This window comes from Girardinichthys multiradiatus, chromosome 18 (genome assembly GCF_021462225.1).
Source record: "Girardinichthys multiradiatus isolate DD_20200921_A chromosome 18, DD_fGirMul_XY1, whole genome shotgun sequence".
Lineage (NCBI taxonomy): Eukaryota > Metazoa > Chordata > Actinopteri > Cyprinodontiformes > Goodeidae > Girardinichthys > Girardinichthys multiradiatus.
Window position 1 is genome coordinate 4,264,257 of NC_061810.1, and position 17,154 is coordinate 4,281,410.

General features: G+C 39.8%; 1 protein-coding gene across 6 annotated transcripts; it reads left to right on the plus strand.

Annotated features, from left to right (window-relative positions):
* Nucleotides 1-7: 7 nt before the first annotated feature.
* Nucleotides 8-16,714, plus strand: LOC124883747 (aldehyde dehydrogenase family 3 member A2-like). 6 transcript variants are annotated; one of them, XM_047391015.1, is made up of 10 exons: nucleotides 8-155; nucleotides 5,260-5,423; nucleotides 5,525-5,756; nucleotides 8,846-8,931; nucleotides 9,179-9,387; nucleotides 11,369-11,486; nucleotides 11,573-11,714; nucleotides 11,808-11,974; nucleotides 12,062-12,161; nucleotides 15,013-16,714. In XM_047391015.1, exons 2-10 carry the CDS (start codon nucleotides 5,268-5,270, stop codon nucleotides 15,324-15,326), a joined length of 1,524 nt encoding a protein of 507 aa, XP_047246971.1. In that variant the 5' UTR covers nucleotides 8-155; nucleotides 5,260-5,267; the 3' UTR covers nucleotides 15,327-16,714. The 6 variants fall into 6 exon arrangements, with proteins under 6 accessions (XP_047246971.1, XP_047246972.1, XP_047246974.1 ...); XM_047391016.1 differs by having other exon boundaries at nucleotides 11,808-11,890; XM_047391017.1 differs by lacking the exon at nucleotides 8-155 and adding an exon at nucleotides 961-1,134.
* The last annotated feature ends 440 nt before the right edge of the window (nucleotides 16,715-17,154 follow it).

A 17,154-nucleotide genomic window follows, 5' to 3' on the forward strand; every position in this document is an offset into this window, starting at 1 on the left:
CCCGGTAAACTGATCCCAGAGCTGCTCCAGGGGAAAACCGCGCACTCAGAGGTCAGCTGGTGAGCAGGGAGCCTCGCAGCGGGACGGTCATCTGAGATCAGCTCAGAAGGATCATTCAGCTCAGATCTGACACAGGTCAACCTCCGTCTGCAGCGGTAAGTTCAGTGCCTAGATACGGTTCATCATCGCTCTGCTTTTATGCTCCAATTTGTCTCAGATACTCTGCTGATTATAGAACGGGACAGTACAATGTCGAGAAAAGCAGTTTTCTGAAGGCCTACTGTGGGGAGGTGATGCACACTCAATTTAACATGAAACTGGTCAAATTAAAAATGACGCTAAAGTCCGACACGAGTCTTGCAAATTACGTCTGTTCCCTACATTAAGTTGGGGCGCACTACAGTTTAAAAGCTGCTAAAATGGATTATTTTGCTGACCCACTTCAAATATGGACCGACCCAGGTCTGGATTGTGCAGGGTTGGGTTACTGGTTTGATCTAGCATTCTATATTAGATTTTCAACCCAGCAAAGTGGTTAAAGTGACTGTCTGACGTGAAGGCTACCATAGAGTTGGCTAAAAAGAAAATCTATAACCTAGATTCCTAAAAAGGTGATGTTTGGGTTTAATTAATCGACTAATTGTGTATAAGATAGTCAGATATAAAATTAAGGACACAAATTTTGTCTGCTAAGACGTTTTTGATTGTTATACTCTTAAACACATTGTATAAAAATAAACTCGTGTTTATTCTCACTGTAGCTTTAGTTAAAACTGGAATAAATTAACTATTAAACGAAAATAAGTTGTATTTTTGTAGACTTCATGTAGAAACAGCTGTTGAGAATTTAAATCATTTTCACATTGTGTAGGCATAAATCTAAAATATATCATTTATTGTGTTTATGGTCTGCTTGGTGAACCTGTGACACAGCCTGTCTGTCACAGGTTGTGTCGTAGAGACAGAACAGCAGTTCAGTTTACTCCAGGTCGACCTGCCTCCTTCATGACCTGAATAGTTACACTGAGCGGCTCGAACAGGACTCATTTCAGAGCAACCGGAGAGAGGGAGCCTGGTGCGTGTGTGTTCAGGAACAGGTGGAAGCAGAGCGGTATAACCCAGGAGAAGATAGCGGTAAATCCTGAATGCTGACTCAGAATGGGCTAATTGTAAGTTACAGATAATCATTGATTCACCCAACAAGACAAGAGGTGGAGGTTCACTCTAATGAGCATCATCAGGGTCATGATGAGGGACTTTCACCTGAGCTACAGGTGAAGTTAAATGATCTGTCTGTGATAGAAAACAGTAACAACCTTCTCTGTGAGCTTCTAGCGGGATTTGCATCATAATGTGAAAGTATCTGGTTCTTTACTTCAGTCAAAATAAAAGCATTTAATCCTAACGTAGCTGAACGCATTAAAAGGTCCTTTAGATCCACACACTACATCTCATTGCTTCAGCCAGTCTGATAGTCCAGTTCTACATGTAGACAGAAAAGGTTTTGCTCAATAAACCAGGAAAATATCTCCTGGTTCCAGTAAGACGTAGTAGAAAGTGCAAAAGTAAACCTCCCTCTTCTCTTTCATATCTTCTGTGCTGATTCTAAACATAAAGTTCTGGCTTTAAAGATGCAGCATAATTAAGAAATAAATCATAGCAATTAATCTCAGATTTGATTAATTGATTAGTTAACTATTTTATTTTTCTGAATTACACATGTAATATTATATAAACTAAACTAATTAAACAAGGATACAGTTTTACTGAAGGTAAGACATACATACTATATGTATACAGTTATTAATAACTGTAATATTAGTACTGATAAGGTCCAGGATGAGGCTCTATGCTATATTTTGAACACCACAACTTAACACCCTTTCCACTCAAAGTGTTTAATAGTAAGAACTGCACTAATGTCTCACATGTTCAGTGCAGAACAAAAGACTGTGTTGTAAAATGTTTCATTTATTATTTTTGGCAGGCCAAATTTCTTCAGAAGTGGAATGAAGGGCTGAAAAGATGGCGATAAAAGAGAACAGGTTCATAAAAGAAGGAACAATTTTAATAAAATGTTTCGAAAGCTCTTGGCATAATAAAATAAATGTGTTTTAGGATTTTTACCATTTGACTAAGATTTAGGAAAATCAACTTTATACCACTTTCCTTTTTTGAAATATAAGAATAAAGACAATGGAGCCTCAGGAGGGGAACACTTTGATGATAATGTAACGTTTAAAAAGGTCATTTATGTAGATGACAAAACAAGCACATTTATCTGGCCCAAAGAAAACATCTCTGAGTTTAACAAAAACCTTTGTCAGCAAAAATTCTTATTAAGTTATTTTCGAAATACCTCAAAATGTGTCATTATTTGCTTCAGCAAAATGGTTTTTCATCTGACCTAAACTCTGTTTCTCCTTGTCTTTAATTCAGCTTCTAACAAAAATAAAAAGTAAAATTATTGCAAACCTTTTTTGTTTGATTCACAATAATTTACATTCAGTCTAAAACCAGCTGAGACAGAGAACTGGTACAATATGTCCTATATTATTTTAACCTTAAATTACTAATAAATTGTCTTATTGAAATCTAAATATTTTGGATTTGGGCTAAAGCCCCCAATGTTTTGAGACCCTAAAAACGCCCCTGGCCTTAACACTGATAGTGAGACAGACCACTCGGTGAATCCAGCCATAAGCTTTCCTGACCCGAGTCTCCCTAAGGCGCCTCAGGTAATTTTTCTTCTTTGTATTATTCTTTTGTATTCAATTATGCATTGGAAATCATTGGACTCATGTATCAAATTAAACGTGTGTTAATCTTAATTTCCTGATCTCTGTTCTTTCTCACGACATCCGGACTGGGTGAGGTTGAGGCCGTGTGTTATTAGCGGTAGAATTATTATACCTCAACATGGCCTATTAGGGTGTCTATTTTGACTTTATAACCAAAGTGTTAATGTTGAACCTAACTTGGGCTACCTGCTTGGCAGGTTAAAGGTTAAAGTGAGTAAACTGGCTCTCTAGTGTGAACTACAGTCATTAACACAACTGACCTGGATTGAAGTTCAATACAGCATCATTTTATCATCCTCCCTTTTCTTATTCCATTCACTCTGTGAAAGATGTTGAGGGAAGGATGATCGGATACTTGTGTAGTCTAATCTCTAACTCAGCAAAGTGTGTTACAAAATTGAACCACCAGGAATTGAACATGTGTATCTAATAAAGTGGCCAGTAAGTGTGACGCTCAGTGAGGAAAAATTAGGTTTCTTCTAGTCTCTAAACCAACAAACACAATGTCTGACCCAATGTTTGATTAGACTAACAGCACTGGTCTGATTCCAGACTCAGCGTTGCTCTTTCCAAAACATAAAACCGTTTTAAGATAAACTGCCTGAAGGAAGTACTCTAAAATGTACACAGATGGACACATTGACTGTGGTGTTTTTAGGTCCTTCATCTAGGTGATGTTAAACCTGCAGTTTAATAATGAAATCTTTGCAATTTGCATGGAACGTTGGAAGATGGAGGATTGTCAGGGGTGATTTGTTGCAGAAAGAGTGAAAGAAAAAGTTTATAAAACAGGTGACAAATCTGCTCTGGTCTATGGTTTGAAGATGGGGGTAATACAGTAGTAAAAATTTGTTGGGAGAGCTCAAGATGTTTAGATTATTGTCAGAGAACAAAATAGACAGAATGAGAAAGTTTGGGCATGTGCAGAACAAGGATAGTGGATATATTGATGTCAGGATGCTGAATTTGGAGCTGCCAGCGAGAAAGGGAAAAATAGGAAGATCACAGAGAAGGTTTGTGATTAAAATGAAACAGGGCTTGTGTAAGAGAGCATGATTCATGATATAGGGTGAGATGGAGGCAGATGGTCTGCTGTGGCGCTACCTGAAGAGAGGACCTAGAAGAGAAGAATACGTCTGTTAGGCTTATTGTCAATAACAAGAAAACTCAGCATGTTAGGTTATAATATTGTAGTGATGTCTTTGCAGCTGTCATTTCAAAAATTCAATCAGCTCATCCAAGCTACTGTTGCAAGAGTCCTGACCAACACCATAGAAACAGCAGTCCTTAAATTATTGCACTGGCTTCCTGTTCATAGAATAAGAGATTTTAAAATCTTGTTGGTGGTATGTAAGTCACTGAATGGTCTTTGTCCAAAATACATTTCAAAGTTGTTGGTCAGGTATGAACCATGTAAACTCCTCAGGTCATTAGAGACCTTACACGTAAGTGCCCTGGAAGAGAACTAAACAGCAAGTGGAAACAATTAGTTCATCTGTTTCTGATCTCTGGAACGTACAATATGAAAGACGCGCAGAAAGCGCTGGTGCCTTTAAACCAGGACATAAACACTACTGTTCAGTGCAGCTTTTTCAGAAAGGACATTCTTATCAGTTTATCACTTCTATTTTTATCTATTTGTCCTAGAGTGTGTGGCGCAAGAGTGTGAGGAGCAGTAATTAACGCAAAAGGTGGCTACTTTGAAGAACCTAGAATATAAGACATATTTTCAGTTGTTTCACACTTTTTTGTTCAGTATATAATTCCACATGTGTTCATTCATAGTTTTGATGCCTTCAGTGTGAAGCTACAATATTCATAGTCATGAAAACAAAAACAACTCTTTGAATGAGAAGGTGTGTCCAAACTTTTGGTCTGTACTGTATATGTAAGGCTGATATTTTAAGCAAACCTTTTAAAGTTTTTTTCCCAGCAAGCACTTTGATTTATACTTTTTAACAAGTGCTGAACTGTCGTGCTTGCTTCATCTTTTGATTTACAAAATAAAACTATGTGAAATATTTGCTTTTTAAAAACTGTAAATGGGAGAATAGAAAATATTTAAAATTGTTTTGGGAATAAGGGGCTGCACAGTGGTTAGCACTGTTGTAATGCAGAAAGAAAGTCCTTGGTTTAAATCCCGCCCTATGTTTCAAATCAACTGAATTTAGTAAATTATTTTGTAAACAGGTGGGAATTTATTGAATTATGTTTCTGGTAAAGTAGCCTACTTTTGGTACATATTTTTACTTTGTCTTTGCTTCACATTCCATATAGGCTTGCTGCTGTATTTGTTGATATACACTACATATCTTTCTGTTGGTTTAATATATATTTTATTAGATGCAATGCTGGCAGCAGTATAGAACAGTGCTTTTAATTGCTCTGTGATGAAGTACAGAGACTTGATGTGTAATGTCCAGCACCAGCTCATGGATTCTAACTTCGCGTTGAGCAGGTGACTGTATGGAGAGGCAGTTGTTTCAGCGTGCCAAGGAGGCCTTCCTCAGTGGCCGGGCTCGACCTCTGGAGTTCAGACTCCAACAGCTTCACGCCCTGCAGAGGATGATCATGGAGAAAGAGACAGAGATTTCCACTGCTCTCAAACAGGACATTAACAGGGTGAGGGGACACACAGCAGCAGCATAGAACATACATGTTCACCTACACACAACACTTGTTTTATTTTTGGCTTAATTTCTTAAATGCTGGGTTTTCCACAGAGCCAGTATGATACACCACTCTTGGAGCTGATTGGCATTGAGAATGAGATCAAGCTGGCTATAGAGAAGCTTGCACAATGGGCTGCTCCTCGACCTGTAGAGAAGAACCTCCTCACTATATCAGATGAGGTCTATATTCAGCCTGAGCCACTGGGAGTGGTTCTTATCATTGGGGCCTGGAATTACCCCTGGGCTCTCACCCTGCTTCCACTGGTTGGAGCCATCGCAGCTGGTAGGAGGTCCTTTAGTTTCCATTGCTAAAAACTCAGAATGCAATCCAAGATTTACATCAATGAGAGCAACACTAAGTGTCAGATGCACATCACCACTGGACTCTAGAGTTGTGGAGACGAGATCTTTCTTATCTGGATATATGTCTGCACTTTGACTGGACCATTCTAAGATCTAAATTATTTGTAACAGTTGATGTATGGTTAGGGTTGTTATCCTGTCAAACCTCTGTAAATGTTTTCTTCCAGGGCTGCCCTTTATTTAGCTCCATCCATCTTCTCATCAACTGACCAGCTTCCCCGTCCCTGCTAAAGAAAAGCATCACCACAGCATGATATTGCCACCACTATCTTTTTACAGTGGAAATGGTTTGTAAAGGGTAATGTGCTGTATTAGTTTTCAGCCACATATAGCATTTAGCATGCAGGACAAAAAGTTGAATCTTGGTCTCATGTGCCCAGAGCACTGTCTTCCACCTGTTTGTTGTGCCCACTACATGGCTTGTGGTAAGCTGCAAACAATAATTATTTTGGCTTTCTTTCAATAACGGCTTTCTTCTGGGCACTCATCCATAAAAGCCAGATTTGTGGACCCCTGCAGCTCTTCCAGAATTACAATGAGTCTCTTGGCTGCTTCTTTGATTAATGTTACCTGTTCTCTCAGTTTAGGTGGATGTCCATGTCTTGGTAGGTTTGCTTCACTCTTTTCATGTTCAGATGATAGACTGAACAGAGCTCAGTGAGATGTCTGGGCTGTTTTAGAACCTCACCCTGCTTTAACCTTCTCCACAATGTTCTCCGGGACCTGGCTGATGTGTTCCTTGATCATCATGATGCGGTTTGTTCTATAATGTTTTTTAATAAACCTCTCAGGCCAGAAACAGAACAGATGCATTCCGATTCAGACTATGTAACACACTCTGTTTACAACCCCAATTCCAACAAAGTTGGGATGTGTGTAAAATGTAAATAAAAACAGATTACAATGATTTGCTAATCATGTTCAACTTACACTCACAGGCCACTTTATTAGGTACACCTGTCCAACTGCTCAACGCAAATTTCTAATCAGCCAATCACATGGCAGCAAATCAGTGCATTTAGGCATGTAGACATGGTCAAGACGATCTGCTGCAGTTCAAACCAAGCATCAGAATGGGGAAGAAAGGTGATTTAAGTGACTTTGAACGTGGCATGGTTGTTGGTGCCAGACGGACTGGTCTGAGTATTTCAGAAACTGCTGATCTACTGGGATTTTCACGCAATACCATCTCTAGGATTTACAGAGAATGCTCCGAAAAAGAGAAAATATCCAGTGAGCGGCAGTTCTGTGGGCCAAATGCCTTGTTGATGCCAGAGAACAGAGTAGAATGGCCAGACTGGTTCAAGCTGATAGAAAGGCAACAGTAACTCAAATAACCACTCGTTACAGCCAAGGCATGCAGAAGAGCATCTCTGAACGCACAACACGTCGAACCTTGAGGCGGATGGGCTACAGCAGCAGAAGACCACACCGGCTGCCACTCCTGTCAGCTAACAAAAGGAAACTGAGGCTACAATTCACAGAGGCTCACCAAAATTGGACAATAGAAGATTGGAAAAACATTGCCTGGTCTGATGAGTCTCGATTTCTGCTGCGACATTTGGATGGTAGGGTCAGAATTTGGCGTCAACAACATGAAAGCATGGATCTATCCTGCCTTGTATCAACGGTTCAGGCTGCTGGTGGTGGTGTAATGGTGTGGAGGATAATTTCTTGGCACACTTTGGGCCCCTTAGTACCAACTGAGCACTGTGTCAACGCTACAGCATACCTGAGTATTGTTGCTGACCATGACAGCATCACTTTATGACCACAGTGTGCCCATCTTCTGATGGTTACTTCTAGCAGGATAACACACCATATCATGAAACACAAATCATCTCAGACTGGTTTCTTGAACATGACAATGAGTTCACTGTACTCAAATGGCCTCCATGGTCTCCAGATCTCAATATGGACCAAACTCTCTGAGGAATGTTTCTAGTACCTTGTTGAATCTATACCACGAAGGATTAAGGCAGTTCTGAAGGCAAAAGGGGGTCCAACCCGGTACTAGCAAGGTATATCTAATAAAGTGGCCAGTGAGTGTATGTGCAATTGAATACACCACCCAGAAACGGCGCCGCTTCTCTGGGCCCAAGCATGTATGAGATGGACTGAAGCAAAGAAAAAGGATTGTTATCAGGCAAAGTTCAAAGCCAGTACCTATGATGGTATGGCGGTGTGTTAGTGTCCATGGCATGGGTAACTTGCACATCTGTGTAGGCGCCATTAATGCTAAAAGGTACGTAAAGATTTCAAAGCAACATCTGTGAGTGCGGGTACTAGACTGGCCTGCCTGGAGTGTAGATCTGTCTACCATTAAAATGTGTGGCACATTACGAAGAGCAAAATATGACAATGGAGACCCTGGACTGTTGAGTAACTAAAGTTGTGCATCAAGCAAGAATGGGAAAGAATTCCACCTACAAAGCTTCAACATTTAGTGTCCTCAGTGCCCAAACGCTTATTGGGTTTGGTAAAAGGAAAGGTGATGCAACACAGTGGAAAATATGCCCCTGTCCCAGCTTTTTTGAAATATAAAAAATATTGTCTTTGCAGTTAAGCAGGATTTGCAAATCACTGTATTCTGTTTATATTTATGTTTTACACAACATCCCAACTTCAGTGTAATAGGGGTTGTACAAAGGAGTTTTCCAAAGGCTGTTGATTGCTCTGGGATTTATGTAGCATTGTCAGGGTAAAGGCAGTTTGAATGCAAATGATTGCCCCAACTTTAAAGTTATTATTTGGAAAGAAAAAATCAAAACCATGCATAATTTTCCTTCAACTTTACAATGATTTGCTGGATTGTGATGGTAACAAAATCCCCCCAAAAAAATCCATTAAGGTTTTTGGTTGTAGTAAGTTAAAATGGGAAAAAGTCCATGCAGTATAAACTCTTTTTAAAGACTCTGTACCATACTGCTCAAACCTCACCCCCACCAGCATTCTCAACCTCCCACTACTCTTGTTCTGCGTCACTCAGTGACTTCATCCTATTCACAGGCAATGCAGCTGTGGTGAAACCGTCAGAGCTAAGCGAGTGCTCGTCCCTCCTGCTCCGCGCGCTGCTGCCTTGCTATCTGGACAAGGTCTGAACACCCATTGCTATTGTTGATAAGATAATGCTGGACAAAGAGGCTGTTTAGCCTCCACATAGCACAGCTTATCATTTGTCCCCATTTGATGGAAAGTTTCTATTCTTTCTAAAGACCTTAATGTCATGATTTACCTTTATTTCAGTCACACATTCCTTGTTGACTATTTTCACTTCAGGTTCTTTTCGCTTCTTGTGAAGGTCAATAGTTCTGTGAGAGAAAATATCTTGTTTACCTTCAGGATCTGTACCCAGTGGTGATGGGTGGAGTGTCAGAGACCCAGCAGCTGCTAAGGCTCAGGTTTGACCACATCTTCTACACAGGTGGCAGCACAGTAGGGAAACAGGTGATGGAAGCTGCAGCTCGCCACCTCACCCCTGTGACTCTGGAGCTAGGAGGGAAGAGCCCCTGCTACATCGACAAGAACTGTGATGTCAGGATGGCCTGCCGGTAACACTCTCATCACCAGCAGACATACACAGCTGATTGCTAAACTGATGTAGAATAAGTATACTCTTTTCCAGGAGAATTTAGAACATTTGTGACCTGCTGTGGATGGTTAGTAACCAGTAACCAAGGCGCAAATTAAATTAATTGCTCTCACTAATATATGGTAGGGTGTCTTTCTATCTTTAGGTTGCAACAGCTACTTTGCATTATCTGTCCATTTGTCCAATCCTTTTCTGTCTATGTTTAATTACTGAGTCACAGGAGACCTTTCTCCAGCAGTCATTAGGTGAGAGACAAGGACCCTGAACAGGGCAGCACAGAGACACATAGGACAGACTACCTTAAATATTTCAACAAAAAAAATCTTTTCATTTACTCTAAATAGGGAGGTCCCAAACTGATCCCAGGTATTACATAATATTTTGTTGATCTAACAAATCTAGTTTTTCACTTAGAATCCAGGTGTTAATCATCCTTAACAATGACAGAGATAGCAATTCCTTGTCTGTCTTTGTCATGTGACCTTTTTTCGCTTAGTGCTCAGAGTGTAGCTCTGTTTTATGAAGTAGGTGAACATCTTTTCTGTAAGTTTCATCCAAACACCATTAAACTGGAACCACACTGAAATATGTTACGAGTCATATTATCAACAAGTCAAAGCAGAATACAAACATTAGCCTCACAGCATTCATCTCAAGATGAAAACCTCAAGACGTCATCTTATTGGAGACTGTAGCAATGTGTTGAGTCAGATACAGCTAAGCCCCAAAAGTATTCATACCCCTGGAAGATATAAGTTTAAATTAATCTTTTGATTTGTCCAATATGTTTCTTGTCACTGGCACTGATATTTGCATTATGGAGTGGCCCAGCCAGAGTCCCAAAACGATCTTATTGGTTGAATAAAAACATTAACATGTCCTTAATATCTGCCTGGGGCAGATATTAAGGACATGAAGAGTTTTGACATGAAGAGTTTAAGAAAGTAATTAAAGAAAGAGTCAATACCACCATGATAATGTTAAAAAGCGTTTTTAGAAGGAATCAAGGCCCATATTCACAAAGAATCCTAAGACTAAAAGTAGCTCTTAGTGACGTCAATTTTCCCTCCATAAAATAAAAGTTATTCAAGAAGCATCTTAGGCATTAAGAGAGCTCCTAAAGCGAGCAAATGTTAAGGGTAGTGAGGAGGACTTATAGTGAGCCTAAGAGTGTCTTAAGTAGAGAAGATGGTGGAAAGACAGAAAGTTTACATACAATTACATTTCATTGTTCTAGGGAGTTTTTGCTGCTCGTAAACAGTCTGGTGATGGTGTCAGGAACAGGTTTTTGGGGAACATAGCCTTATACTACGTTCCATTTACACTCTGAGGTCAGAAGTTACAAGTTCTAACTCAGAAAAATCAGCTTAAAAGGCTCTTGAAGTAATTAATTCCTTACATTTAAATTCTGATGTTTCTCACCAACCTCAGGACTAAAAACAGTTCCCTTGCATAAATGTAGAATCTGCTACAGCAAGAAACTAGGTTTTTAGAAAATCAGTGAAGCACATAATACTGTACACCTCTGTTACCGAACATGCTTCTACACCCAGAAATTTGATTATTAAAAAGTGCTGCTAATCAGTTGTGGACAGAAGCCTCACCAATTTGAGTACTAATACAATAATTAAGTAAGTTAGATAATCAAGGAAGGTAACATTTTCCTTTACCTACATGTTTTTCAAGGTAGTAATTTTAGATGTTAGACAGCATCAGCTAGTGAGGAAAAAGAGTGCCATTCTTTTTGGACTCGTTTCATTAAACATCAACACTTTTGTTGAGATGGAGCTCGTATCTTATAATAAAACTGGCATTTTTGCAGGTCAGCTTCAATATGCTGCTCCAACATGGGTTAGCTTGGTTAAGAAAGCTGCAAAACTGTTTTGACAACACTTCAGTTGAAATACACATTAAGGATCATCTACCTGTCTTGTCTGCAGTCGGATCACATGGGGGAAGTTTGTGAACTGTGGCCAGACGTGTATCGCTCCAGACTATATTCTGTGCGAGCCCTGCATCCAGGGGCGGGTGGTTGAATGCATTCGACAGACTCTGCTGGTAACGCTTGAGCTGTAACCTGCTGTTAGTTGTACGTTAACCTGCACATTGTGGAGCTTTTTCAAGACATTTTTTACCTTGAACAGGAATTTTATGGTGCAGATCCCAAATGCTCGCCTGACTACGGCCGAATCATCAACCAGCATCACTTCAACCGAATCGTGAGTCTGATGGACGGATACACTCCTGTTGTGGGGGGGCAGAGTGATTCCTCACAGTGTTACATTGGTAAGAGGAGGTGTTTTATAACACAGTTCACATGATTCAGACACATGTTTTTGTTTCATTCCAGTTTCATGAGCAATGCCCTTCCTTTGACAGCCCCGACAGTGCTAAAGGATGTGCCCCCCCACTCCAGGCTGATGCAGGAGGAGATCTTTGGCCCTGTCCTGCCAATAGTCACAGTGAGTGACATGGATGATGTCATTAACTTTATCAATGAGAGGGAGAAACCTTTGGCTCTCTATATTTTCTGTTCAGACAAGAAGGTGGGGCCCACAAAACTGAAAGTAACTTTTAAACTTTAGGGCTTTTCTTCATTTAACTTTTTTTTATTTGCCCCTTGTCTATCCAAGGCAATAAAACGGATGATTGAGGAGACCACCAGTGGAGGAGTAACAGTTAATGATGTCATGATGCACTACACTCTCAGCTCGCTCCCATTTGGTGGCGTTGGTGAGAAAAATGAAAAGCTGTGTTATTGACTGTTTAATGGATGTCTTCAGAAAATCTCTGTATGGATATTTGCTCCTGGTATTTTATAGTACATCATTTATGCAACTACACAACTTAGTTTAGTTTGGAGAGCAAGAATTTCTTTTTACTAATTATGCCTTTTGGGACAAAAGCACCAAAATTTGTTTGTCAAATTAGATTGAGAAGAATAGAGATAAAGGAGGTAATGGACAGGAGAGCTCTTTTAAATTCCAGTACCTAGTCATTTCCATCCACCCATCCATCCATTCGTCCATCCACCCATCCATCCATTCGTCCATCCACCCATCCATCCATCCGTCTGTCCGTCCGCCCGTCCATCCGTGCGTCCGTCCGTCCGTCCAAGGGCTGGAGCTACAACATAGTAATCCCATAGTGATGGAAACAGTTTAAAACATGTACCCAACATACAATCATCAGAGGGTATTGATATCATGTAAGTTATGGGCTTTTAAATGTTTATTTGAACTACACTTTTTCCAGAGTGGACTGGTTATACAACCAACAACCTCAAGGCTGAAAGGCTTTTGGAGCCTTTTCTAAACCCAGTCACCTTTAGATGAAAAGACTTTGGTTAGAATTTCAATTCAATTTAATTCAGTTTATTTAGCGCCAATTCACAACACATGTAGTCTCAAGAGACTTTACAAAGTCAGTTCAATAGAATCATACAGATTTACCCCGCCTCTCGCCCATTGCCTGCTGGAGATAGGCACCAGCTCCCCCGCGACCCACTATGGAATAAGCGGTAGAAAATGACTGACTGACTGACATACAGATTTCAAGTCAGGTACATGTTAAAATGTTTTTTATCTAAGGAAACCCAGCAGATTGCATCGAGTCAGAGATTTGCAGCATTCACTCCTCCTGGATGAGCATGTAGAGACAGTGGACAGTCACTGGCGTTGACTTTGCAGCAATCCCTCATACTGAGCATGCATGTAACGACAGTGGAGAGGAAAAACTCCCTTTTAACAGAAAGAAACCTCCAGCAGAACCAGGCTCAGTGTGAGCGGCAACCTGCCGCAACCGACTGGGGGTTTGAGAGAACAGAGCAGAGACACAAAAAGAACACAGAAGCACTGATCCAGGAGTCCTTTCTATGGGAAGGAAAAGTGAAATATTAATGGTTGTAGCTCCTTCAGAGACTTTCAGACAAATAAGATTTAAACCAGCCTAGTGCTGTTTCCCCTGATCTCTACAACATGTAGGGATCAGTGCTATGATGAGCTCTGAAACCTGACTGAAACTCTTCAAACAGGTCATTGCTGTGTAAATGCTCACAGATTTGATTACTTGCAACTATTTTCTCAAGAATTTTAAATAAGAATGGAAGATTGGATATAGGTCTGTAATTTATTAAATCATCTTGATCAAGCGATGGTTTCAGCTACCTTAAAAGCCTGTGTGGTACATTTAGTAAGGATAGATTAATCAAATTTAGAATAGGGCTGGTAATCAGAGGGAACACTTCCTTAAATAGTCTGGTTGGGATTGGGTCTAACATACAAGTTGAAGGTTTAGATGAAGTTAATATTTTGAAGCCCAATATTTTTGAGAAAAAGCTGTTCTAGCTTGACGAAGTGTCTTTTTATTCAACAGTAGACTATTTTTCCAGATTAAGTAGGAGTCCTCTAGGTGTGTAGAGCGCCATTTTATCTCCAACATTTTATCTCATGCAATAAAATGCAAATAAATTACTTAAAAATCACACTATGTGATTTTCTGGATTTCTGTTTTAGATACCATCACTCATAGTTGAAGAGAACCTATGATAAAAATTATAGACTTCTACATGCTTTGCAAGTGGAAAAACCTGATTAATCGGTAGTGTATCAAATACTTGTTGTCCCTACTCTATGTACAGCAGGTAAAATAAGCATTTCTCAGTAAATAGATGTTGGTAACAACCCAAGTAATTCACACATGTGAAGAAATAAAAGCGAAAGTCCATAGTTTAAGTTATGTATAGTAAGGTGTGATGGTCCAGTGACCAAATATTGTACTCATGAAGAAAAGAATGTGCAAAAAGGGTAAAGAAATCCAAGAAACCAGCACAAATTTGTCAGTATTTAGAAAGCACAGATAATTATTTCTTTACATAGGATTTATTTCCCAGCTGAATAAAAATACTCAAATTAAAAATGGATTCTTTCCCCCAAAACGTGCCATGCAAAATTATACTGCTACAGTAAAAAGTGAGCTTATTTTATGTGTTTGTACACCTCTTTCCCAGGAGGTGTCAATAGTGGCACATGGTGTATTTGTCCTGAGTGCAAATCAGACTATGAATGAATGTTGCATAGTAACTGACAAATTACATATATTTTCTTATTTGTACCAGTTCATCGATGGTACATCTAATTTGCAAAGATAGAACCACTGTATAAGAAGAACTCATGTTAACAATGTTACAAACATTTAATCATTGAAAAAGAAAGGAAAATGTCCTGGAAAATGTCCTGGAAGAATATTGCTCCCAGTCCTTCCATCTCCTTCCAGCTCCAAGTTTCAGTCCGTGAGGCACTCTAAGACAGTGTGGCTCTGTGGAAACTGAAAATGTTTAAGAGCAAGAAGCGAGGGGCTCACTGTTTTATTTCAAACTGTGGCATATTCAGTTAACTGCTAAAAGTCTGCAATTGGATCACAAGCTCACATTTCCATCCATTTAATGTGATTCTGTATAAAACACAACATTCGGATTGACACTGTTGTGCCTCTGCTATTATGCCTCAGTTCTGGTCTGATTAGCTAAGTGAAGCTGATTTCGCTGCTGAGATCTGACTGTACCCCTGACTGTGAACCCCTCCAGGTCAGAGTGGCATGGGTTGTTACCATGGCAAACACACCTTCGACCAGCTGAGTCACCACAGAGCGTGCCTGATTCGCTCACTGAACATGGAGAGTGTAAATCGGGCACGCTATCCACCTCAGGACCGCCGGCGGGCACAGAGGGCCCGCATGGCCCTCAAATCTCCTCTGATCGATACGTCGAAGAGGACACTCGTCTGGGCTGTTATTGCCACCATCCTCGGCATCGGCCTGTTCATCACTCTGATGGTCATCCTGCTCATAGCTGCCGGCCTTAACTGCACCTGCTGGTACTGGAGAGGATTTTACAACTAGAGGAGCCACAGTACAGCTTCCCTTTGACAAACTCTTTCTAAAAAATGCTGCAATGATTCTACACACTGAAATTTCTTTGAAGTTGAGATGTTTTAGAGATTAAAAAGTCCATAATCTTTTGATCTAACTCTTTATTTCTGTTTGACAATTTTGCATCAGGGTGTTTTTGCTCAGCAATCAGCCAAGCATGTAAAACATTTCCCACTCAGTACTGTTCTGGATGGCTCTTTATTTAGGGAAAATATTTACTTAAACAAAATTCATTGTGTTTTTTGTTTCAAAATAAAATATTTAATCAGACAGTGTATCATTTTATTATAATTCAACTGACATGACCCTCTATTGGCAATGTTTAAAGTCATTTAATATAAAACTAATATTTCGTATACAGAGAAAGTATTCATATTGCTTCAACCTTTCCATGTTTGTGTCTCATTCAAATCACAAACTTCTGTGTGTTTTATTTGGGGATTTCTGTAAAAGACCAACACAAAGCGGTACATAATTGTGAAGTGGACACTGTTAAAATATCTGAAAAGTGTGTGCATTTGTCTTCAGCATCCTTTCATCTAATAACCTCTAAATAAAATCCAGTGCAACTAACATAATAATAATAATTCATGAACCCATCCCTGTAAGGGAGCCCACTACTTACCCTCATAAGTCACATAAAGTTAAACTTTATATGTAGAGCAATATTTAGACGTGTGAGTGCTCAAGGGTTCAACAGTCAGACAGATATAAAAGACACTAGAAATTAAATTTATCAAAGTAAAAACAACAGACCCCATCTATGTGTAATGTAATCCCAGTGTCCATCCAGCAGTTCTTTGATGGTTTTAAACATTGGTGAACAAACAGCATTACAAAGACCAAGGAACACAGCAGGGACAACGTTGTGAGGTTTGAAGCATAGTTAGGTTGGAAATGGCTGTCCACTAAACGGACGGGCCTTGATGGGAGGACGGATGGACCTAAACACGGAGGAGTACTGAAACAAAACCTGCAGAGCTCAAGAACTGGAACAGTGGCTCTACAAAGTATTGACTCAGAGGGCTGAATACAGATGCACGTTTCACTTTCCAGGTTGGTTTTTTGAAATAAAGTTTAAAACATTTTTCTCCCATTTCATGATTATGTACTCCTTCGTGTTGGTCTATCAGAAAACAAAACCCAATAACATTGATGTTTGTTTCTGTGACATTACAAGAGGTTGAAAGGTTAAAGTGGTATGAATACCTTTACAACAAACTGTAGCCACAATCCAGTGTTGTCATCAGTTTTGATAGAAACTAGGTTCTTCTCTGACCCAGAAAATGTAAATGTAACCTCCATATCAAGCTCTTGGCTGTACAATCTCTTCTATAACTAAACCATTTATCACTGTCTCTGTCTGTGTTTTATTGGCTGCAAAGTATGGAAATGTGTTTTAAGATAAATGTGATCATTCTTCCTGTCAAAGACTGTTGGGTTTGAAGATGCCCACAAACTGTCAGATGGCTCTTTTTCCCACAGAGGGGAAACTTTATTACCTTTTAATCAGTAGAGTACAAAGTGTATATGTTTCTGTTTGCAGTGCGATGCTGCGTCTGCTTGGAATTATACACTTCTAGATGGCAGCAGTGAGCTGTAGAAGTGTAGACAGAGAGCTTACGCCAGTCATGGAAAATTCTCCTTGTGGTTAAATCTTCATCCTTTTCAGCAAAGCTTTCTGTATAACTGAGGATCTTTCATGGCTCTAAAGTTCACACACTCCAGAAGAGAAGTAGAGGGAAACCCTTACAGCTCAGCCTCAATTTCTGGTGGGTTCTCGCAAAGCTTCACCTGT